The sequence below is a fragment of the Protomyctophum bolini genome (genome assembly GCF_963924005.1).
Source record: "Protomyctophum bolini genome assembly, chromosome: 14".
Taxonomy (NCBI): domain Eukaryota; kingdom Metazoa; phylum Chordata; class Actinopteri; order Myctophiformes; family Myctophidae; genus Protomyctophum; species Protomyctophum bolini.
The window spans coordinates 4,108,492-4,135,473 of NC_137875.1; the positions used below are offsets into that span (position 1 = coordinate 4,108,492).

At 40.0% G+C, this 26,982-nt stretch overlaps 1 protein-coding gene across 1 annotated transcript; it reads left to right on the top strand.

Annotated features, from left to right (window-relative positions):
* Positions 1–507: 507 nt before the first annotated feature.
* Positions 508–25,324, top strand: LOC308328339 (uncharacterized protein; the record flags this gene model as incomplete). Its single annotated transcript, XM_080782115.1, has 8 exons — positions 508–685; positions 1,537–1,587; positions 2,097–2,159; positions 2,393–2,484; positions 2,548–2,671; positions 3,639–3,680; positions 5,221–5,349; positions 24,934–25,324. The coding sequence occupies 8 exons, from the start codon at positions 508–510 to the stop codon at positions 25,212–25,214; spliced, it is 960 nt and encodes a 319-aa protein (XP_080638241.1). The 3' UTR covers positions 25,215–25,324.
* Between the last annotated feature and the right edge of the window lie 1,658 nt (positions 25,325–26,982).

Here is a 26,982-nt window from a genome sequence, read left to right on the forward strand (position 1 = left end):
CAATAAAAGGCACATGACAGCCGGGCATCACAGCGCGCATGGAGTTTGCCAAAAGGCACCTAAAGACCATTATTAACAAGATTCTTTGGTCACACAAAAGAAACAAAAATAGAGCTTTTTGGCCTGAATGCCAAGCCCATCACAAACTTGAAATACTTATCTGACGTGAAAGTGCATGAGTATTTACTGTATGACTGACTTAATGCTAATGTACTGATTTCAGCTCATCTTGCTCAGCTGACCACCATAGAAACCAGGCTGACTGCTGCTGAAAGTAAGTATGTTTTATAAATATAATATATACTAACATATTATTAAGTCAGGAGCTGTGATGACTGCTGTCAAGCTGTCATATGTAGGCGTGGAATGGAAAAGCATGCTTGCATGGAATGCAGAGCATGTTCTAAATGTCTGCCAGCCTTGCCAGGTAAAAAGAAAAAAAAAAAAAGGTTACGGGTAGGCGGTAGCCAGGTAGTGTACAGTATATAATATCCTGCTTGCCACAGCATGACACACATCTTCCAAATGGATACTGCTGCCATGTTCCTGCTGGTCCTCTTCTGCCTGTGTTCAGCCGACACTGACCTGCCGTTCCAGTTGAGCATCAACCACCTCGAGATCCAAGGATCGGCGGTGGAGGTGAACTTCAACCGCCACGACGACCGGCCCACAAACCACATCACAGGTATAAGGATGCTGTTACTGCAGTGTGCACGGCGCAGTCAGACCTGCATGCCTGAGAGGGAGGGTCAGCTATCTTTATACTAGTATAGCCTATCCCTATACTAATCTATTCTACACTACTTCATTAGGGTAACAAGACAACTCACCCTTTTTGGTGAGTTGTCCGGACAACTCACCCCGAACGTGAAGACATCTCACCAGGGGTGAGACGTCTTCACTTTCGGGGTGAGTTGTCTTCGCTTTCGGCCACTTTCGGGTCTGACTGAATATGTACCCTTTGAGCTCTTTTATATATACACTTCACCAGAATACTTTACTGAATACAACACAAGAGTCAAATGTACGGTCAAATGTAATGTATTTTATCACTTGTAATTTCTCACAGGGGTGGGAAACTGTGATGATGGAGAGGGCCACTATATTTCAGACTCACTCCAGAGGGCCACAATGCATAAAGTCAAAGGCAGCTGATCTACAAGCTCAAAACGTGTCACAGTGCAATGCATTTTGAGCTTGTAGATCTGCTTTTTTTTGCTATTTTTTTTAAATTGGAATCCGGAAAAGTAATCTTTTTTTAATTTAATTTAAAATACATTAACTTTATGATTATGAACTGAAATGCAAATATTGGACATAAAAAAAGTCACTAAGCTATTAACACATCAGACTGAAGTAATTAAAGCGGGTCATGTTCGCATGTTTGGAATTGCAGACGAGGACGTATTCTGTGTTACCCGGGCCTCGTCTGGACACCACATCCGTTTGTTTCTTTTCTCCGTTTGTTTGACCTGATGTGATTGTGTGTATTTATCAATTAATTAATTCATTAATTAACATTAATTCATTTTTTAGAAAAGGACAACAAATCTAATGAGGTGGAAGCCCCGGGAGGAAGTTATGCAGGTGAGATATAGGTTATAGATATTATATAACGTTATATTATTGCGACCATAGAAAACCTGCAAGTCAGTCCGTCCGTCACGCCTCGTGACACGCTCCATAAATGGCCAATACACAGAATTCATTCCATATGTTGATCTGCCGTCACCCAGGCAGATGCGAGAGACGTTGCAAAATGACTTACTGTTGCTAAAAGAACACAATAGCGTGACCAGCCAATCAAATCATCGCTATGGGGTGATCAGCCAATCAAATCATCATGTTTGTGTTCATACAGACAGACAAAGTTGGGCATAGGAGGGGCTAGCAATTAGGGTGTGTAATTAAGTCACATTTTGGGTGAACTACTCCTTTAATTACTATAATTGATCTCAGAGGATAACTTTTTTTGATCATGTATCTTACTGTACAGGTGATCCATATGATCCATAATGGAAAGCTTACTCACTCAACAGTGAAAGTGCATGAGTATTTACTGTATGACTGACTTAATGCTGATGTACTGATTTCAGCTCTTCTTGCTCAGCTGACCACCAGGCTGACTGCTGCTGAAAGCCAAGTGCAACAACTGTGGAGTAAGTAATATGTTTTATAAATATAATATATACTGACATATTATTAAGTATACATGTATAGAAGTAGGAATTTAAAAAATCCCAAAAGGTTCAATTAAATGGAGGACAAAGTACTCACATTTCCACTTTTTAATTGGCACACACTAATAAATAAACACTCCCCACACGTCTCAAGATTTGCCATTGACAATGAAAGGGGAATTCAGGTCAAATGTCTGTGATGTGTTTTTCAGAAATGGCTGCCAAATTGAGTGCTAGCGAGAGCAACGTGAAAGACCTCCAGGTCCATGTTGCAGATCTCCAAACCAGACTCGGCACCAGTGAGGTCCATGTTGTAGACCTCCAGGTCCATGTTGCAGACCTCCAAACCAGACTCAGTACCAGTGAGGTCCATGTTGCAGACCTCCAAACCAGACTCAGTACCAGTGAGGGCCAAGTTGAAGTTCTCCAGACCAGACTTAATGCTAGTGAGAGTCAAGGCTTTGAGACCAGACTCAACACCAGCAGTGAAGGTAATTTGATCCAGATGGTGTTCAGCGAATGCAAGTATAAATGTGTAGTGTTGAAAAGGGACTTACTTTGGGGTTAAATAGTTCGCACAAAAATCATTTATTTAAGCAATTTTACACGAGAGGGTGTGGGTTAATATTACACGAGAGGGTGTGGTTTAACGTAATTATTGCCACTTCAGTGATGCTTGCGGAACTCGACTTCGTCTCGTTCCTTACCGCATCACTGTTGTGGCAATAATCGCGTTAAAAAACACCCTCTTGTGTAATATTGCAAGTATACAACAGTTACCCTTAAAACTAAGAAAATCGCTAAAAAAAAAAAAAAATGAATGACAGATGTAGTCACTACGATCACAAATGTCCCAATAAACTAGGTAGCCTAGCCACCGAGTTGTTTTTATTTATTTTTTGTCTTTGTTTTTATTAGGTGGTGAATGGTGCTGGTTTAACCCACGGCTAGAAGGCCGTTTCAACCAATCAGATTGCTTCCTCGAAACGATCAGTTACACACCAAACAAAGCCTTGAATTGACCACGACTCAACCGGTCATCAAATTATTGGAATGTGACAAAAACTGGAAAAGAAATCACACCCGTGTGAAGTGAAGGGCGCTCTTATCATACATCACATTCCGTGCTCAGCCAATCAAATCATCATCACAAATGTAATTCTGGCCAATCACGTTTGGCGTCTTCACTTTTCTGCCATCACATTTTATCCTCGGCCAATCAAATCATCACTATGGGGTGATCAGCCAATCAAATCATCGTGTTTGTGTTCACAAACAGACAAAGCTGGGCATAGGAGGGGCTTTCATTGATCTCAAGAGAATAGATAACTTTTTTGATGATGTAATTTACTGTACAGGTGATCCATATAATCCATAATGGAAAGCTTACTCACTCAACAGTGAAAGTGCATGAGTATTTACTGTATGACTGACTTAATGCTGATGTACTGATTTCAGCTCTTCTTGCTCAGCTGACAAGCCAAGTGCACCAACTGTGGAGTAAGTATGTTTTATAAATATAATATATACCAACATATTATTAAGTATACATGTATATCAAAAGTAGGAATTGAAACAATCCCCAAAAGGTTCAATTAAATGGAGGACAAAGTACTCATATTTCCACTTGGCACACACTAATAAATAAACGCTTAGACGCTTAGTATGTTCATTCATATATTAATAATTATATATTAATTAAAGTATGATATACTAATATAAAATAAATAAATAAAATGTATGCTTAGTAAACATATTATGTTCAGTCTTCATTATGTATGAACTATGAAGACTGAACTATGCTGATCCATGACAGAATAATGTTAGAATATTATAATGTAGTGTTGCTGATCCATGACAGAACAATCAGAAAGGTAGTCTTTGAAAGAGAAAGAAGTGGCCGCACACACTGGTCTGGTATAGCCAAAGAACACACACTGGTATAGCCAAAGAACACACACTGGTATAGCCAAAGAACACACACTGGTATAGCCAAAGTGCCAAGAATGTATTGTAGGATGAAGAGAATACAGAATCCAACGTTTGGTCAGATAACTGACACACTTCAGGGTATGTGTAAAAACATTTCAAATGACCATATAGAGCCTGGGCTAGTCTAACAACCAATCACATTCTGACCCATATAGAGCCTGGGCTAGTCTTACAACCAATCACATTCTGACCCATATAGAGCCTGGGCTAGTCTTACAACCAATCACATTCTGACCCATATAGAGCCTGGGCTAGTCTTACAACCAATCACATTCTGATGACCATATAGAGCCTGGGCTAGTCTTACAACCAATCACATTCTGACCCATATAGAGCCTGGGCTAGTCTTACAACCAATCACATTCTGACCCATAGAGAGCCTGGGCTAGTCTTACAAGTTAACCAATCACATTCTGACCCATATAGAGCCTGTGCTAGTCTTACAACCAATCACATTCTGACCCATATAGAGCCTGGGCTAGTCTTACAACCAATCACATTCTGATGAGCGCTGAGAGCAATCAGAGTGAAATACTAGCAGCTCTACTATACAGCCCTGGGGGACCCCGTCAGGTTTAAGTGGATATTAATTAAATAATAAGCAATTATGTGTAAATATTGATGGTACTGTCACACTCACAACATGTTACAATTAACCAAAGTAATGACTTTACCGTCTTCCACTATTAAATGTCAGTGAGGATCTGACCATTAAGGTGAATGAAAGATTTATGTTTACAGTTTTCTGGATCCCCAAGGACCCTGTTTTTGTTCTACACTATATATATCTTTGCTGAGAATAGCAGATCTACAAGTGCACAACAGAACATGGCCCAGTTCAACACATTGCGAGAGATATGCTATTTGACAGACAGTAATATTCCATGGAGTATTGTTAGTGACCGTTTAGTTTTAATAGCCTATACTTTGTCTTGTTGGAGCTGATAAGCTGCTTTACAACAAGATTGGTGTATTTAATTTGGCTTAATATAATATTATGCTTTTATAATATTTAAAGTGTTTGATAATGCTCCTCCTGTGTTGACAGACAAACCGAAGGTGGCCTTCTCTGCTGGTTTGACTAATGATGGACAAGTTGGACCGTATAGTTCTCGCACCACTCTGATCTACAAGAACGTCATCACTAACATCGGCAACGCCTACAATCCTTCTACAGGTGATTAAACTACAATCCATCTATGTACACACATGTACTTAAAGTACTACAAGTAAAAAGCAGAAATGTTCCATTTCATGTTTTCAAATGTATAAAAATCTTTTTAAAATAGCTCACAATGTGTCGATGTGACAGATTGTGAGCTTGTAGATCGGCTATTTTCAAATGGCTGAAATGCATTAAAGGCTGAAGTGGTTACTGTATGTTTTGTAGTAATAATCTAAATCTACAAAGTAACTATAACTAAAGCTGTCAAATAAATGTAGTGGAGAAAAGTACAATATTTGGATCCGAGTAAAAGTAAAAGTATTGGAAATTGTTAATACTCAAGTAAACTACAAATACCAAAATGTTACTTAAGTATACAATAAGTAAATGTACTTAGTTACTTTCCAGCACTGTGTGTTTCACATTGAAAACAACAGTCCAGAGGAGATGAGGAAAGTAACCTCTTAACTCACACAACTTATAGATCTGACTTTTTAATTTAAGGTTTTTATTTTTATAATTGTTTTTATAATTCTATTAATGTAATGTGTTCTCTCATCCTGTGTTCTCTTAGGGGTATTCTCTGCACCGGTCCGAGGACTCTATTACTTCACATATACTGCATATAACAGCTGGTCATCAGAGCAGTTCTGTGTCTGGATGTTTAAGAATGAGCAGATACTCTTAATTAACTGTGGATACAATAGTGGAGGAATGGAACAGATATCTAGTGGAATGATGGTAGAGCTGGAGGAGGGAGACACTGTTGACATGCGTTTACTGTCAAGGGACAGGCTCTATGATAACTGGTACAACTACAATGTGTTCAATGGTGTTCTGCTCTATGCTATGTAACACTGTCTGCTACTGGTACCATTACTTTATACAGTGTTCTGGTCTATTCTATGTAACACTGTCTGCTACTGGTACCATTACTTTATACAGTGTTCTGGTCTATTCTATGTAACACTGTCTGCTACTGGTACCATTACTTTATACAGTGTTCTGGTCTATTCTATATAACACTGTCTGGTACTGGTACCATTACTTTAAACAGTGTTCTGGTCTATGCTATGTAACACAATTCAAATTAGAATAATTTGTCCTGCATGATATCATTTTTAATAATTCATTCAGATAGATGACTGATGTTTGCAGGCAGCATGCCATTTCTTATGGTATCAAATTGTCAAAATAATCAGCTAATTCTTGGGGCTCGGTGATGAAGTGTTCACCCGATTCAATAAATGATGGTGTTTTGCTCATTTTATCTCTACCCGTGATTTGATTGAGAGAGAATACTCCAGCGTTTTTTACCATGTATAATTTCTACAATTCTAGATTGATAGTTTAGGCTTTTTTCTGTTTATTTAATGTGGTCACTTTGTCTCTTAAAGAGCGATAAGCCAGCCAGTCCTCTGATCTACCTGAATCTACAGAAACTATTTTACCTTCATCTCTATCTTTCATCAAGCTTCTCAGCGTTGTCAGCTTTTAATCTACTATTTTCAATACGCTTTGAAAAATAATCTGAAATATTGTAACAATACACATCTTCTCTCATGGGGTCTATGCTGTCACAGACGGGGGTCCACAGACAAATGGATCATTTTGGGGTCTATGCTGTCACAGACGGGGGTCCACAGACAAATAGATCATTTTGGGGTCCTTGACATGAACAGGTGGAAGAGCGCATCACGGCATGCCTGGCTGACATCTCACAGTGGATGTCCTCCAACCACCTCAAGCTGAACCCAGACAAGACTGAGCTTCTCTTCTTCCCAGCTAAGTCCTGCCCTATGCGGGAGTTAACTATTTCCGTAGACAACGCCCTGGTAACGTCTGTCCCAACAGCCAGGAATCTTGGTGTTGTCCTGGACAGTCAGCTCTCGTTCAAAGCTCACATCACAGCTGTCACTCGATCCTGTAGGTTCACACTCTATAACATACGACGAATTAGACCGTTCCTCACCCAGGAATCAGCCCAGCTCCTAATCCAGTCCAGACAACAGTCTTGTCAAAACTTGACTATTGTAACTCCCTCCTTACTGGCCTACCAGCATGTGCACTTAAGCCTCTCCAGCTGATCCAAAATGCCGCAGCTCGCTTGGTCTTCAACCAGCCAAAATTCTCACATGTCTCCCCCCTGCTCCGCTCCCTCCACTGGCTCCCGGTCGCTGCCCGCACAGAATACAAAACTCTGATGCTGGCATTCAAAGCAACCAAAGGTATGGCTCCCCCATATCTTGCAAGTATGATTGAACCCTACAAACCCTCCCGCGCACTCAGATCAGCCAACGCAGGGAAGCTGGAAGTACCCTCACTAAAAACGCCGGGACAACGCTCCACACGTCCCAAACTCTTCTCCCTTCTGGCTCCAAAACTGTGGAATGCACTTCCCATGGCAGTCAGAACTGCAGCATCACTCCCAATCTTCCGCCGTAGTCTGAAAACCCACCTTTTCAGACTCCATCATGGCCCATAGCACTTACTCTACCCTAGATAGCACTTCTGTAGACTTAGATAGCATTTGAAACAGACTTATAGCATGTTATGTAGACAGCACTAGAATTGCATTGTATATAGTCATAGCACGCCATAGTACATATGTATAGCATAGTAGTATATATGTAAAGTTTATACGTATAAATTTCATTATATAGATATTCCACTGTTACTTTCTTAGCTTACGCATGTTTCATGATGAATGTTTTTATGTGATGTATTCCCATGCTTTTGACTTTTGTTCTTGCTTAATGTAAGTCGCTCTGGATTAAGAGCGTCTGCTAAATGCCTAAATTGTAAATTGTAACATGTTTGAGAAGCATTAGGTTAAAGAGCCTCCATAATGTTCATATCCTTTTAGACCAAGTGTATATTGTACTGCAGGCTGTTTGCATTTCTGTCAAATAGTTTTCAATCAATCAAATAAATGAGAAAAGGGCATGTTGTGAGCTTTTACTGTAGTTCTGCTACTTTGACTAATGTTGTTAATTCTGAGCATTTTCCCTCCAAATAATGACATGCCATTGCTACACATACATACATACATACATACATACATACGTACACACACGTGTGTACACATACATGTACACATACATACACAGCTCCGCATAGGAGTGGCCAGCACCACTCAACAATGTGAGAACTACTTCTTCTATCACTGGCACTCACTTTGATTTGCTTGAACATTGCTTGAACAGCACTGAACTGAACTGTGGGCCAATGCTGCCACCTGCTGGCTCATAACAGAAGTAACAGTTCTACTGTAAAAGGGTTGACAGGGTCAGCTACAATTTACAATGGAGTCATTTATCAGACGCTCTGAATCCAGAGAGACTTACAGTAAGGTTCAACACATGGTAATACATCAAATACATAAAGAATAGTCATCAATAATCATAAGTAAGCTAAGAACCTAACATCTGTCTAACAGAAGAATATTAAACTATGGTACAGTAACACAAAAGAGTGCTATTTCTATATAAACATGCCATCTACTCTCTAACAGGAGTATAAAGCATGTAAACACACATCAGTGAATGTGTGAAACACAATGACTGAACCCACAGAAGCTACCGGAGCACATCCTTCAGAGAATTAATTAATTAGGTGCATTCAGACAGTTTGTTATAATGACAAACATTTATAAAACGTGAAATAATTGTCCAGTACTACTCAACTCCATCCCCAAAGGCAGTCTCCAAGTAAGGTCAATATAGTAGGCTAATAGTTAAACAAAAGGTGAAATAATTGTCCTACAGTACTAACTGCATCCCCAAAGGCAGACTCTCACTTGGTCAATAGTAGGCTATAGGCCTAATAGTTACATTAGTCTCTTACTTGGTCAATAGTAGGCTATAGGCCTAATAGTTACATTAGTCTCTCACTTGGTCAATAGTAGGCTATAGGCCTAATAGTTACATTAGTCTCTCACTTGGTCAATAGTAGGCTATAGGCCTAATAGTTACATTAGTCTCTCACTTGGTCAATAGTAGGCTATAGGCCTAATAGTTACATTAGACTCTTACTTGGTCAATAGTAGGCTATAGGCCTAATAGTTACATTTAACAAGACATTCTTGAACACAGACAAAAGTAGATAATGTGCACAAACTTGGGGAAACTCGACAACAATTGTTTCAGGAGGATATTATGAACACAAAAAGCAGTTAATGTGCAACCAATAAGCTGTATAATAACATCTATCTATAATATGTTGGTACTTTATACACCTTGATAAGGAATATGTCTCTTCAACCAAGCTGTATAATAACATCTATCTATAATATGTTGGTACTTTATACACCTTGATAAGGAATATGTCTCTTCCAGAGTCACTGTGGTTGAATGGCTGCACAACCCACTTCTACAATGGTCACTTCTCTAAGTCATCAACAACAACATCTGATGTAGGCCACACACACACACACACACACACACACACACACACACACACACACACACACACACCTGTGTTGGATCGACTTACAGAACCTTGTATTCGAAATTAAAGAGTCCAATATGGGCTCAGACTCAGAGGCGGTCAATGACACACGTTTGAACAGCACATTTCTGCACGGCGGCAGAAGCAATGAACAATAATGTATGTCTTACTTACCTGGGATATAAAGTTCCTTCCCTTTCCCCATGAATTAATCCAACAGGGTAATAGTTTATTAAATTAGTTTGTAACGCGCTCTATAGCTACAGCTCAACATTTGAATACTTAGAGGTGCAACCTTCAATAGGTTCCTGTGTCACGCAGTACCTGTTACAAAGGTTCCTACTCCCTGAACTACAGAGTCAGACCCAAACGCCTTTTTCAACATCTAGTCTACCGACTACCGGTATGCAACTATATGCAGGTTCTAACCCATCAAAAAATAATATTCCTCCCCACCACCACCAGGTGGGGCTGCAGCGCCCTCAGCACCCCACACAGGTGTTTATTGATAGCCTATACTTCAGTGGTTCTAATCTTAAATTAAAGTGTTGTCCGGGGACCCCCGGGCCAGGGGTCCCTTGGGAGGTTACAGGGGGTCCCCGGGCCAGGGGTCCCTTGGGAGGTTACAGGGGGTCCCTGGGCCAGGGGTCCCTTGGGAGGTTACAGGGGGTCCCCGGGCCAGGGGTCCTTTGGGAGGTTACAGGGGGTCCCCGGGCCAGGGGTCCCTTGGGAGGTTACAGGGGGTCCCCGGGCCAGGGGTCCCTTGGGAGGTTACAGGGGGTCCCCGGGGCCAGGGGTCCCTTGGGAGGTTACAGGGGGTCCCCAGCAGAATGAGTTAATATAGCCTCACAATCAGTTCAACCACTTTATCCATAAAGTCACAGTGCAACACTTGTGCTCAGCTCACTGACATGACTCTGTCTTCCTGCCCAGAGTACAGCTCAGCTCACTGACATGACTCTGTCTTCCTGCCCAGAGTACAGCTCAGCTCACTGACATGACTCTGTCTTCATGCCCAGAGTACAGCACAGCATATAATGCTTATTTTACTATATATATTAAAGAAAATCATATATTGTTCATTTTCATCACACACACACACACACAAAAAAAAGAATCAATCAATGAATCAAATGGGAAAAGGGCATGTTGAGAGCTTCTACTGTAGATCTGCTACTTTGGCTAATTTAGCTAATTCAGAGGATTTCTTCCCTCAGGTCCAAACATATTTTACAATATAAATTGGTGGTCCCAGAGATAGAAATGCCATTAAATGGGGGGTCCGTAGACTAATGCATGTCAAACTGGGGGGTCTTTCAAATTAAAATGGTTGAGAGTCACTGCTAGAGACGTAAACATCTTCTCTTATGGGCAAATCTTTTCAAATGGGGGTCGGCGGGCTAATAGGTGTCAATTTGAGGGTCCTTGATGTGAAAACGTTTCACAGCTACTGATTCATAGATCAGATTTAAAACAACGGCATTGAACCAAAGTGCTGTACATTCAGTAAGAATACTACAATTAGACTAAAAATCACACTAGTGTGAAGTGAGGGGCGCCCGGCCATGTTGATATGTTCTCATGTCCGTGAAAAATGAAATACATTTATTACAGGTTGTATTTATATCAGTCAGATGACGTCTTACGTCACGGTACATTTACTGCCCTAAACAAACATTAAATGGTAAATGGTGCATTTATATAGCGCCTTTATCCAAGGCGCTTTACATAGATTTGAGCATTATACATTCACCCATTCACACACACACACATTCACACACACATTGACACACCGATGGTGGTGCACACCATGCAAGCCACCAACCAGCACATCGGGAGCAATTAGGGCTTCTGAGTCTTGCTCAAGGACACTTCGACACTAACTCTGGGGGAGCCCACAAGCTCTGTGTCCATTTAATGCGCTGGCCATTCAAACACAACAGATCTACAAGCTCTGTGTCCATTTAATGCGCTGGCCATTCAAACACAACAGATCTACAAGCTCTGTGTCCATTTAATGCGTTGGCCATTCAAACACATCAGATCTACAAGCTCTGTGTCCATTTAATGTGTTGGCCATTCAAACACAGCAGATCTACAAGCTCTGTGTCCATTTAATGCGCTGGCCATTCAAACACAACAGATCTACAAGCTCTGTGTCCATTTAATGTGTTGGCCATTCAAACACAACAGATCTACAAGCCCTGTGTCCATTTAATGTGTTGGCCATTCAAACACATCAGATCTACAAGCTCTGTGTCCATTTAATGTGCTGGCCATTCAAACACAACAGATCTACAAGCTCAGTGTGTCATGTCGTGCCACGCTGCAAGCTTTACATATGATATTTTTGAACATTTTTGAAAAATGCCCCTAAACATAAAATGTCCCTTCACATAAACATGTCCCTTCACATAAACATGTCCCTTCACATAAAATGTCCCTTCACATAAACATGGCCCTTCACATAAAATGTCCCTTCACATAAAATGTCCCTTCACATAAACATGTCCCTTCAAATAAACATGTCCCTACACATAAAATGTCCCTTCACATAAACATGTCCCTACACATAAAATGTCCCTTCACATAAAATGTCCCTTCATATAAAATGTCCCTTCACATAAACATGTCCCTACACATAAAATGTCCCTTCACATAAACATGTCCCTACACATAAAATGTCCCTTCACATAAACATGTCCCTACACATAAAATGTCCCTTCACATAAAATGTCCCTTCACATAAACATGTCCCTACACATAAAATGTCCCTTCACATAAACATGTCCCTACACATAAAATGTCCCTTCACATAAAATGTCCCTTCACATAAACATGTCCCTTCACATAAAATGTCCCTTCACATAAACATGTCCCTACACATAAAATGTCCCTTCACATAAACATGTCCCTACACATAAAATGTCCCTTCACATAAAAAGTCCCTTCACATAAACATGTCCCTTCACATAAACATGTCCCTTCACATAAAATGTCCCTTCACATAAACATGTCCCTTCACATAAAAAGTCCCTTCACATAAACATGTCCTTTCACATAAAAAGTCCCTTCACATAAAAAGTCCCTTCACATAAACATGTCCCTTCACATAAACATGTCCCTTCACATAAAAAGTCCCTTCACATAAAATGTCCCTTCACATAAACATGTCCCTACACATAAAATGTCCCTTCACATAAACATGTCCCTTCACATAAAAAGTCCCTTCACATAAAATGTCCCTTCACATAAACATGTCCCTACACATAAAATGTCCCTTCACATAAACATGTCCCTTCACATAAAAAGTCCCTTCACATAAAAAGTCCCTTCACATAAAATGTCCCTACACATAAAATGTCCCTTCACATAAAATGTCCCTTCACATAAACATGTCCCTACACATAAAATGTCCCTTCACATAAAATGTCCCTACACATAAAATGTCCCTTCACATAAACATGTCCCTTCACATAAAATGTCCCTTCACATAAAATGTCCCTTCACATAAAATGTCCCTTCACATAAACATGTCCCTACACATAAAATGTCCCTTCACATAAACATGTCCCTACACATAAAATGTCCCTACACATAAAATGTCCCTTCACATAAAAAGTCCCTTCACATAAAATGTCCCTTCACATAAACATGTCCCTTCACATAAACATGTCCCTTCACATAAACATGTCCCTTCACATAAAATGTCCCTTCACATAAACATGTCCCTTCACATAAACATGTCCCTTCACATAAAAAGTCCCTTCACATAAACATGTCCCTTCACATAAAAAGTCCCTTCACATAAAATGTCCCTTCACATAAACATGTCCCTTCACATAAACATGTCCCTTCACATAAAAAGTCCCTTCACATAAAATGTCCCTTCACATAAACATGTCCCTACACATAAAATGTCCCTTCACATAAACATGTCCCTTCACATAAAAAGTCCCTTCACATAAAATGTCCCTTCACATAAACATGTCCCTACACATAAAATGTCCCTTCACAAAAACATGTCCCTTCACATAAAAAGTCCCTTCACATAAAATGTCCCTTCACATAAACATGTCCCTACACATAAAATGTCCCTTCACATAAACATGTCCCTTCACATAAAAAGTCCCTTCACATAAAAAGTCCCTTCACATAAAATGTCCCTACACATAAAATGTCCCTTCACATAAAATGTCCCTTCACATAAAATGTCCCTTCACATAAACATGTCCCTACACATAAAATGTCCCTTCACATAAAATGTCCCTACACATAAAATGTCCCTTCACATAAACATGTCCCTTCACATAAAATGTCCCTTCACATAAAATGTCCCTTCACATAAAATGTCCCTTCACATAAACATGTCCCTACACATAAAATGTCCCTTCACATAAACATGTCCCTACACATAAAATGTCCCTACACATAAAATGTCCCTTCACATAAAAAGTCCCTTCACATAAAATGTCCCTTCACATAAACATGTCCCTTCACATAAACATGTCCCTTCACATAAACATGTCCCTTCACATAAAATGTCCCTTCACATAAACATGTCCCTTCACATAAACATGTCCCTTCACATAAAAAGTCCCTTCACATAAACATGTCCCTTCACATAAAAAGTCCCTTCACATAAAATGTCCCTTCACATAAACATGTCCCTTCACATAAACATGTCCCTTCACATAAAAAGTCCCTTCACATAAAATGTCCCTTCACATAAACATGTCCCTACACATAAAATGTCCCTTCACATAAACATGTCCCTTCACATAAAAAGTCCCTTCACATAAAATGTCCCTTCACATAAACATGTCCCTACACATAAAATGTCCCTTCACATAAACATTTCCCTTCACATAAAAAGTCCCTTCACATAAAATGTCCCTTCACATAAACATGTCCCTTCACATAAACATGTCCCTTCACATAAACATGTCCCTTCACATAAACATGTCCCTACACATAAAATGTCCCTTCACATAACCTTCACATAAAATGTCCCTTCACATAAAATGTCCCTTCACATAAACATGTCCCTTCACATAAAAAGTCCCTTCACATAAAATGTCCCTTCACATAAACATGTCCCTACACATAAAATGTCCCTTCACATAAACATGTCCCTTCACATAAAATGTCCCTTCACATAACCTTCACATAAAATGTCCCTTCACATAAAATGTCCCTTCACATAAACATGTCCCTTCACATAAAAAGTCCCTTCACATAAACATGTCCCTTCACATAAACATGTCCCTACACATAAAATGTCCCTTCACATAAACATGTCCCTTCACATAAAATGTCCCTTCACATAAACATGTCCCTTCACATAAAATGTCCCTTCACATAAACACATGAACACATAAACGCGGCCAAATACACATCAATGTGGGGGTCCTTGACATGAATATGTTTGAGAACCACTGCTAATAGTCCACAGCACATATTTAAGGTGTTTCTATTTTAACGTTTTAAGGCATATTTGTCTTATTAGCCATGAAGGGACCCTTTTAACTCAATGTCTGCCAAGGACTTAATTAACTGCTTTTTTTATCAAGAGTGGTTGTGTGGTCTCTCTCTCTCTCTCTCTCTCTCTCTCTCTCTCACCGTCACACACCGTTCAAAGAGCCAGAAGATTCCGCTAAGACTGTTGTTGATGGAACATACTGTAATAATCCATATAAATGTACAGCTTATTAGTTGCAAAAGGTACAGCACAGTATAACACGCTGTACAGCAACACGCGTGCACGCGATGCACACGCAAGCAGCCACGTGTCATGAGAGAATGGCAACAACGTGCAGCACACGGAGGTTACATTCCTTTGACGTGAGACTTTCAGAGGTCTTTTAGCTCCAGTGTGTCGCCTCCCATTTCCATTCAATCTCCCTCACTGGTCGTCGTTGGTTGAGGGAGAGTTTCAAAGTGTCCAATAATGACAACAACAACTAGCCTAATAACACTCCACGATCATAAACCATGGCAACCCTCCATCCACAGCCTAGGACCTCCTACACAACCTAAAAGTTATCTCACCTCTGATCACAGTGACAGGTGCCTCTTATTAAACTATGGTGACACTTAAACTCCTCCATTAATCACTCATCATGTTTATCTGTCTTTGTCTGAAGTGTTCCAGTAAAAAGTAACCCATCGGCATTTTATCCTCGATGTTTCCGTGAGAAGTATTCGCATCAAATCAAGTTTAGCCTGTAGTGTGTGTGACTGTGTGTGTGTGTGTGTGTGTGTGTGTGTGTGTGTGCGTGCCCTCCCCATTACCACGGTACATCTGCATGCCTTGGACTTTCTCATCAACAGAGCATACCTGATCAGTTTACAGCCACAAGCTACCTTGACAAACCAAACAAGTGGTTAGCTGGTAGAATGTGTTTTGATGAAAGTGTTCATCAGAGCTGTGATTACTACTCTAAAGCTGTCGTATGCATGCATGGAATTTGGAACGCAACACATATTTATGATTGACGAATGAGGAATGTGGATTATTTGGTTCTCTCTCTCTCTCTCTCAGAGCTGTGGAGGTGTGTGTGTGTGTGTGTGTGTGTGTGTGTGTGTGTGTGTGTGTGTGTGTGTGTGGGGGGGGGGGGGGGGGTCATACTGATGTCATTCAGTTCACCTCTCCACTCTCCCATAATTGAACACTTAATGCAAGTAGAAGCAGTCAGTCAGTCACACACTACATAATGCTACCAAATGAAGCACCGTCAGTGCTGCAGTGTAGTGGTGAGACAGAAGGTGAGAAATGTGTGATATATTTTGTTATATGTAGCCGTTAATACTTTATGAAAGGAGAAAGCTTGCCAAGAGCGTCAGTTTGATAATAACCGGCCCTGGACAACAGATTCATGGAGTGTATATATATATATATATATATATATATATATATATATATATATATGTGGTGTGGTCAGACAGTGACAGTATTATTAAAGTCAACAGCATGCGAGGGACCTGCAGTGAAAACAACAGAATGCATGTTATCTGTTCAGAAAGGCTAACATGACCTCCTGACCTCCCGTTAGTCAGTCGTCCCACTAGTAAAGTACCATGAAGGCTGTCTACAGTCCCACTAGTAAAGTACCATGAAGGCTGTCTACAGTCCCACTAGTAAAGTACCATGAAGGCTGTCTACAGTCCCACTAGTAAAGTACCATGAAGGCTGTCTACAGTCCCACTAGTAAAGTACCATGAAGGCTGTCTACAGTCCCACTAGTAAAGTACCATGAAGGCTGTCTACAGTCCCACTAGTAAAGTACCATGAAGGCTGTCTACAGTGCCTTCGGAAGGTATTCACACCCCTTCACTTTTACCACATTTTGTTTTGTTACAGCCTCATTTCAAAATGGATTAAATTCGTTTTTTTCCTCATCAATCTACACACAATACCCCATAATGATGAAGTGAAAAAGGTTTTTTCAAATATTCTGTTAATTTATAAAAAATAAGAAACTGGAAATGTACATAAGTATTCACACTCTTGACTTAGTACTAAGTTGAGGCACCTTTGGCAGCAATTACAGCCTTAAGCCTTTTTGGGAATGATCCTACAAGCTTGGCAACACTTGAATTTGGGGTATTTTCCCCCTTCTCTGCAGATCCTCTCAAGCTCTGTCAGGTTAGACGGGGAGCGTCGCTGCACAGCTATTTTCAGGTCCTTCCAGAGATGCTCAATGGGGTTCAAGTCTGGGCTCTGGCTGGGCCACTCCAGGACTTTCACAGAGTTGTCCTTAAACCAATCCTTCATTATCTTAGCTGTGTGCTTGGGGGGGTCGTTGTCCTGTTGGAAGGTTAATCGCTGACCAAGTCGGAGGTCCTGAGTGCTCTGGAGCAGGTTTTCATCCAGGATGTCTCTGTACACTGCTCCATTCATCTTTCCCTCTATCCTGACAAGTCTCCCAGTTCCTGCCGTTGAAAAATATCCACACAGCATGATGCTGCCACCACCATGCTTCACCGTAGGGATGGTATTTGCCAGGTGATGAGCGGTGCCTGGTTTCCTCCAGACCGAAGCCTCTCCTCAATAAAAGGCACATGACAGCCGGGCATCACAGCGCGCATGGAGTTTGCCAAAAGGCACCTAAAGACCATTATTAACAAGATTCTTTGGTCTGATAAAACAAAAATAGAGCTTTTTGGCCTGAATGCCAAGCCCATCACAAACTTGAAATACTTATCTGACGTGAAAGTGCATGAGTATTTACTGTATGACTGACTTAATGCTAATGTACTGATTTCAGCTCATCTTGCTCAGCTGACCACCACAGAAACCAGGCTGACTGCTGCTGAAAGTAAGTATGTTTTATAAATATAATATATACTAACATATTATTAAGTCAGGAGCTGTGATGACTGCTGTCAAGCTGTCATATGTAGGCGTGGAATGGAAAAGCATGCTTGCATGGAATGCAGAGCATGTTCTAAATGTCTGCCAGCCTTGCCAGGTAAAAAAAAAAAAAAAAAAAGGTTACGGGTAGGCGGTAGCCAGGTAGTGTATATAATATCCTGCTTGCCACAGCATGACACACATCTTCTAAGATGGATACTGCTGCCATGTTCCTGCTCGTCCTCTTCTGCCTGTGTTCAGCCGACACTGACCTGCCGTTCCAGTTGAGCATCAACCACCTCGAGATCCAAGGATCGGCGGTTGAGGTGAACTTCAACCGCCACGACGACCGGCCTACAAACCACATCACAGGTATAACTTAAGGATGCTGTTACTGCAGTGTGCACGGCGCAGTCAGACCTGCATGCCTGAGAGGGAGGGTCAGCTATCTTTATACTATAGCCCAGGGGTAGGCAATTATTTTTCCCAAGGGACCAAATGAGAAACAGAAAATATTTTGGAGGGCCGGGCCAAAAGGCTGAACTTAATTATGCATGATATCAATTTTATTTCTATATAAATATCAGTAAATGGCATTGTTTTGCAAAGCAATGGTAAACTAAATGTGAAACATTTGACTCAAATTATAGGCAGAGTGACTATTTTACATCATGATGATGTACAATAAGAGCACCCCTCACTTCACATGGGTGTGATTTTTTTACTTTCTACTTGCAGGCTTGAGACGTTTCCTTACTATGTTTTTGTTTAAGTTGTTTAAGTCCTGTAAATACTAGCATTTTCTTTTAACAATGAGAACATTAGAGTTAGCTCTCTTAATAGTTCCATTCGGAGGACACTGGAGGTGCCACTTTCACAACCCATGGTGCGCTGCTTACTATCGAGAGATGAGTGTTAAGTCACAACCATTAAACAACCACGTTCTGAAAACAATAATAAGCCAACCAAACCAGTGATGGTATTGTTGAGACTTGGCAGCCTGGCAGGCGCTGTATGTTGACGTGTGCACGTTCGTTCTGCCAGATTTACTTTGTGGTTTAACGGTACGCCGATCGACTCGTGTGCCAAAAACAGACGATCCACAAGCTCACGGCGCATCGCCCAAGCTTTCTGAACTTCAGAAGCATGCCACATTTTGGGCGCAACAACGCCATGATACGGCAGCATCTTAAAACATCTTAACTTTATTGGCGAGGCGGGTTAAATAAAGCAATGAAGCATATAATGGGATTTAACTTGTCCTCCTGCAAGGAAGTTTGGTAATCAAAGCATGCGCCTGCGCCTACCGTGTTGTGGAGCTGCATGCTTCATGGCTATTTGCATTCACCGACGTAGTCAACAATAAATCCAAAAAGCCGACATTTTCGTATATGAGGGGGGTGAAGGAAGAAAGACAGGTTCTCCATCACACGCAATTCACGTGCACAGTTGACGTGCAGATTGCGTGCACTGTGAGAATACATGGGCTTCAAAATAAAAGCAATGCGGTTTTAGTCCACCCATAAGGTAATTAGAAAGTATGTTTTATTTTCGGATTATCAAGTAATCTTTCACGGGCCGGTCAGTCAACCGGCGGGCCGTATTTGGCCCGCGGGCCGTACAATGCCCAGGTCTGTAGTATAGCCTATACTAATCTATTCTACACTACTTCATTAGGGTAACAAGACAACTCACCCTTTTTGGTGAGTTGTCCGGACAACTCACCCCGAACGTGAAGACAACTCACCAGGGGTGAGATGTCTTCACTTTCCGGGTGAGTTGTCTTCGCTTTCGGCCACTTTCGGGTCTGACTGAATATGTACCCTTTGAGCTCTTTTATATATATATATAAATATATATAATATATATGTATATATATATACTTTACTGAAAATTTCACCAGAATACTTTACTGAATACAACACAAGAGTCAAATGTACGGTCAAATGTAATGTATTTTATCACTTGTAATTTCTCACAGGGGTGGGAAACTTTGATGATGGAGAGGGCCACTATATGTCAAACTCACTCCAGAGGGCCACAATGCATATAGTCAAAGGCAGCTGATCTACAAGCTCAAAACGTGTCACAGTGCAATGCATTTTGAGTTTGTAGATCTTCTTTTTTTTGCTATTTTTTTAAATTGGAATCCGGAAAGTTATTTTTTTTATTTAATTTAAAATACATTAACTTTATGATTATGAACTGAAATGCAAATATTGGACATAAAAAAAGTCACTAAGCTATTAACACATTAGACTGAAGTAATTAAAGCGGGTCATGTTCGCATGTTTGGAATTGCAGACGAGGACGTATTCTGTGTTACCCGGGCCTCGTCTGGACACCACATCCGTTTGTGTCTTTTCTCCGTTTGTTTGACCTGATGTGATTGTGTGTATTTATCAATTAATTCATTAATTAACATTAATTAATTTTCAGAAAATGACAACAAATCTAATGAGGTGGAAGCCCCGGGAGGAAGTTCTGCAGGTGAGATATAGGTTATAGATATTATATAACGTTATATTATTGCGACCATAGAAAACCTGCAAGTCAGTCCGTCCGTCACGCCTCGTGACACGCTCCATAAATGGCCAATACAGAATTCATTCCATATGTTGATCTGCCCAGCAGTCTGCCGTCACCCAGGCAGATGCGAGAGACGTTGCAAAATGACTTACTGTTGCTAAAAGAACACAATAGCGTGACCAGCCAATCAAATCATCGCTATGGGGTGATCAGCCAATCAAATCATCATGTTTGTGTTCATACAGACAGACAAAGTTGGGCATAAGAGGGGCTAGCAATTAGGGTGTGTAATTAAGTCACATTTTGGGTGAACTACTCCTTTAATTACTATAATTGATCTCAGAGAATATAACTTTTTTTGATCATGTATCTTACTGTACAGGTGATCCATATAATCCATAATGGAAAGCTTACTCACTCAACAGTGAAAGTGCATAAGTATTTACTGTATGACTGACTTAATGCTAATGTACTGATTTCAGCTCATCTTGCTCAGCTGACAAGCCAAGTGAACCAACTGTGGAGTAAGTATGTTTTATAAATATAATATATACTAACATATTATTAAGTATACAGAATAATCGAAAAAAATCCCAAAAGGTTCAATTAAATGGAGGACAAAGTACTCACATTTCCACTTTTTAATTGGCACACACTAATAAATAAACGCTCCCCACACGTCTCAAGATTTGCCATTGACAATGAAAGGGGAATTCAGGTCAAATGTCTGTGATGTGTTTTTCAGAAATGGCTGCCAAATTGAGTGCTAGCGAGAGCAACGTGAAAGACCTCCAGGTCCATGTTGCAGACCTCCAGGTCCATGTTCCAGACCTCCAAACCAGACTCGGCACCAGTGAGGTCCATGTTGTAGACCTCCAGGTCCATGTTGCAGACCTCCAAACCAGACTCAGTACCAGTGAGGTCCATGTTGCAGACCTCCAAACCAGACTCAGTACCAGTGAGGGCCAAGTTGAAGTTCTCCAGACCAGACTTAATGCTAGTGAGAGTCAAGGCTTTGAGACCAGACTCAACACCAGCAGTGAAGGTAATTTGATCCAGATGGTGTTCAGCGAATGCAAGTATAAATGTGTAGTGTTGAAAAGGGACTTACTTTGGGGTTAAATAGTTCGCACAAAAATCATTTATTTAAGCAATATTACATGAGAGGGTGTGGGTTAATATTACACGAGAGGGTGTGGTTTAACGTAATTATTGCCACTTCAGTGATGCTTGCGGAACTCGACTTCGTCTCGTTCCTTACCGCATCACTGTTGTGGCAATAATCGCGTTAAAAAACACCCTCTTGTGTAATATTGCAAGTATACAACAGTTACCCTTAAAACTAAGAAAATCGCTGAAAAAAAAAAAAAGTTAATGACAGATGTAGTCACTACGATCACAAATGTCCCAATAAACTAGGTAGCCTAGCCACCGAGTTGTTTTTATTTATTTTTTGTCTTTGTTTTTATTAGGTGGTGAATGGTGCTGGTTTAACCCACGGCTAGAAGGCTGTTTCAACCAATCAGATTGCTTCCTCGAAACGATCAGTTACACACCAAACAAAGCCTTGAATTGACCACGACTCAACCGGTCATCAAATTATTGGAATGTGACAAAAACTGAAAAAAGAATCACACCCGTGTGAAGTGAAGGGCGCTCTTATCATACATCACATTCCGTGCTCAGCCAATCAAATCATCATCACAAATGTAATTCTGGCCAATCACGTTTGGCGTCTTCACTTTTCTGCCATCACATTTTATCCTCGGCCAATCAAATCATCACTATGGGGTGATCAGCCAATCAAATCATCGTGTTTGTGTTCACAAACAGACAAAGCTGGGCATAGGAGGGGCTTTCATTGATCTCAGAGAATAGATAACTTTTTTGATGATGTAATTTACTGTACAGGTGATCCATATAATCCAAAATGGAAAGCTTACTCACTCAACAGTGAAAGTGCATGAGTATTTACTGTATGACTGACTTAATGCTAATGTACTGATTTCAGCTCTTCTTGCTCAGCTGACAAGCCAAGTGCACCAACTGTGGAGTAAGTATGTTTTATAAATATAATATATACCAACATATTATTAAGTATACATGTATATCAAAAGTAGGAATTGAAACAATCGCCAAAAGGTTCAATTAAATGGAGGACAAAGTACTCATATTTCCACTTGGCACACACTAATAAACAAACGCTTAGACGCTTAGTATGTTCATTCATATATTAATAATTATATATTAATTAAAGTATGATATACTAATATAAAATACTACATGTATGCTTAGTAAACATATTATGTTCAGTCTTCATTATGTATGAACTATGAAGACTGAACTATGCTGATCCATGACAGAATAATGTTAGAATATTATAATGTAGTGTTGCTGATCCATGACAGAACAATCAGAAAGGTAGTCTTTGAAAGAGAAAGAAGTGGCTGCACACACTGGTCTGATATAGCCACAAACTGATTTGGTATAGCCAAAGAACACACACTGGTTTGATATAGCTAAAGAACACACACTGGTATAGCCAAAGAACACACACTGGTATAGCCAAAGAACACACACTGGTATAGCCAAAGTGCCAAGAATGTATTGTAGGATGAAGAGAATACAGAATCCAACGTTTGGTCAGATAACTGACACACTTCAGGGTATGTGGAAAAACATTTCAAATGACCATATAGAGCCTGGGCTAGTCTTACAACCAATCACATTCTGACCCATATAGAGCCTGGGCTAGTCTTACAACCAATCACATTCTGACCCATATAGAGCCTGGGCTAGTCTTACAACCAATCACATTCTGACCTATATAGAGCCTGGGCTAGTCTTACAACCAATCACATTCTGACCCATATAGAGCCTGGGCTAGTCTTACAACCAATCACATTCTGACCCATATAGAGCCTGGGCTAGTCTTACAACCAATCACATTTTGATGAGCGCTGAGAGCAATCAGAGGGAAATACTAGCAGCCCTACTATACAGCCCTGGGGGACCCCGGTCAGGTTTAAGTGGATATTAATGAGTAATGTATAAATGTGTAAATATTGTCACACTCACAACATGTTACAATTAACCAAAGTAATGACTTTACCGTCTTCCACTATTACCGTCTTCCACTATTAAATGTCAGTGAGGATCTGACCATTAAGGTGAATGAAAGATTTAGGTTTACAGTTTTCTGGATCCCCAAGGACCCTGTTTTTGTTCTACACTATATATCTTTGCTGAAAATAGCAGATCTACAAGTGCACAACAGAACATGGCCCAGTTCAACACATTGCGAGAGATCTGCTATTTCTGCTCCAGAACAGAGTTACTATAGGTATAGGGTTCAAGTAATTCATAATAAATGATAATAAATCCTGTCTCTGTATTTGACAGACAGTAATATTCCATGGAGTATTGTTATGTTAGTGACCGTTTAGTTTTAATAGCCTATACTTTGTCTTGTGGAGCTTTACAACAAGATTGGTGTATTGGCTTAATATAATATTATGCTTTTATAATATTTAAAGTGTTTGATAATGCTCCTCCTGTGTTGACAGACAAATCGAAGGTGGCCTTCTCTGTTGGTTTGGGTAATTTTGGACAAGTTGGACCGTATAGTTCTTACATGACCACTCTGATCTACAAGATAGTCATCACTAACATCGGCAACGCCTACAATAATTCTACAGGTGATTAAACTACAATCCATCTATGTACACACATGTACTTAAAGTACTACAAGTAAAAAGTAGAAATGTTCCATTTCATGTTTTCAAATGTATAAAAATCTTTTTTAAATAGCTCACAATGCGTCGATGTGACGGATTGTGAGCTTGTAGATCTGCTATTTTCAAATGGCTGAAATGCATTAAAGGCTGAAGTGGTTACTGTATGTGTTGTAGTAATAATCTAAATCTACAAAGTAACTATAACTAAAGTTGTCAAATAAATGTAGTGGAGAAAAGTACAATATTTGGATCCGAGTAAAAGTAAAAGTATTGGAAATTGTTAATACTCAAGTAAACTACAAATACCAAAATGTTACTTAAGTATACAAAAAGTAAATGTACTTAGTTACCTTCCTCCACTGTGTGTTTCACATTGAAAGCAACAGTCCAGAGGAGATGAGGAAAGTAACCTCTTAACTCACACAACTTATAGATCTGACTTTTTTAATTAAGGTTTTTATTTTTATAATTGTATTTTTTAATTTCTATTAATGTAATGTGTTCTCTCATCCTGTGTTATCTCAGGGGTATTCTCTGCGCCGGTCCGAGGACTCTATCACTTCACATATGCTGCAGTTAACTGGTGGTCATCAGAGCAGTTCTGTGTCGCCATGTATAAGAATGAGCAGAGCCTCTTAATTAACTGTGGATACAATAGTGGAGGTCATGAACAGATATCTAGTGGAATGATGGTAGAGCTGGAGGAGGGAGACACTGTTGACATGCGTTTAAATGCAGGGTCCAGGCTCAATGATAACTCATACAACCACAATGTGTTCAATGGTGTTCTGCTCTATTCTATGTAACACTGTCTGCTACTGGTACCATTACTTTATACAGTGTTCTGGTCTATTCTATGTAACACTGTCTGCTACTGGTACCATTACTTTATACAGTGTTCTGGTCTATTCTATGTAACACTGTCTGGTACTGGTACCATTACTTTATACAGTGTTCTGGTCTATTCTATGTAACACTGTCTGGTACTGGTACCATTACTTTATACAGTGTTCTGGTCTATTCTATGTAACACTGTCTGGTACTGGTACCATTACTTTATACAGTGTTCTGGTCTATTCTATGTAACACTGTCTGGTACTGGTACCATTACTTTATACAGTGTTCTGGTCTATTATATGTAACACTGTCTGCTACTGGTACCATTACTTTATACAGTGTTCTGGTCTATTCTATGTAACACTGTCTGGTACTGGTACCATTACTTTATACAGTGTTCTGGTCTATGCTCTGTAACACTGTCTGGTACTGGTACCATTACTTTATACAGTGTTCTGGTCTATGCTCTGTAACACTGTCTGGTACTGGTACCATTACTTTATACAGTGTTCTGGTCTATTCTATGTAACACTGTCTGCTACTGGTACCATTACTTTATACAGTGTTCTGGTCTATTCTATGTAACACTGTCTGGTACTGGTACCATTACTTTATACAGTGTTCTGGTCTATTCTATGTAACACTGTCTGGTACTGGTACCATTACTTTATACAGTGTTCTGGTCTATTCTATGTAACACTGTCTGCTACTGGTACCATTACTTTATACAGTGTTCTGGGTCTATTCTATATAACACTGTCTGCTACTGGTACCATTACTTTATACAGTGTTCTGGTCTATTCTATGTAACACTGTCTGCTACTGGTACCATTACTTTATACAGTGTTCTGGTCTATTCTATGTAACACTGTCTGCTACTGGTACCATTACTTTATACAGTGTTCTGGTCTATATCTGAGCTATAATTCCATCTGACATCTTTAAGAGTCTCCTGTCTAGATTATCATGATGTTTGTCAGATTTCAATTCAGACAATAGATTTTTAATTTCAGATACATTGGTGAATAAAAATTCAAATTTGCATTATAATTTGTTCTGCATGATATCATTTTTAATAATTGATCCAGATAGATGACCGTTTGCAGGCAGCATGTCATTTCTTATGATATCAACTTTACTTATGAAATAATTGTCAAAAAAAACAGCACATTCTCGGGGCTCGGTGATGAAGCGTTCACCCGATTCAATAAATGTTTTTCTCATTTTATCTCTACCCATGATTTGAGAGAGAATACTCCAGCGTTTTTTACCATCATGTATAATTTCTACAATTCTAGATAGTTTAGGCTTTTTTCTGTTCATTTAATGTGGTCACTTTGTCTCTTAAAGAGCGATAAGCCAGCCAGTCCTCTGATCTACCTGAATCTACAGAAACTATTTTACCTTCATCTCTATCTTTCATCAAGCTTCTCAGCGTTGTCAGCTTTTCATCTACTATTTTCAATACGCTTTGAAAAATAATCTGAAATATTGTAACAATACACATCTTCTCTCATGGGGTCTATGCTGTCACAGACGGGGGTCCACAGACAAATAGATCATTTTGGGGTCTATGCTGTTACAGACGGGGGTCCACAGACAAATGGATCATTTTGGGGTCTATGCTGTCACAGACGGGGGTCCACAGACAAATAGATCATTTTGGGGTCTATGCTGTCACAGACGGGGGTCCACAGACAAATAGATCATTTTGGGGTCTATGCTGTCACAGACGGG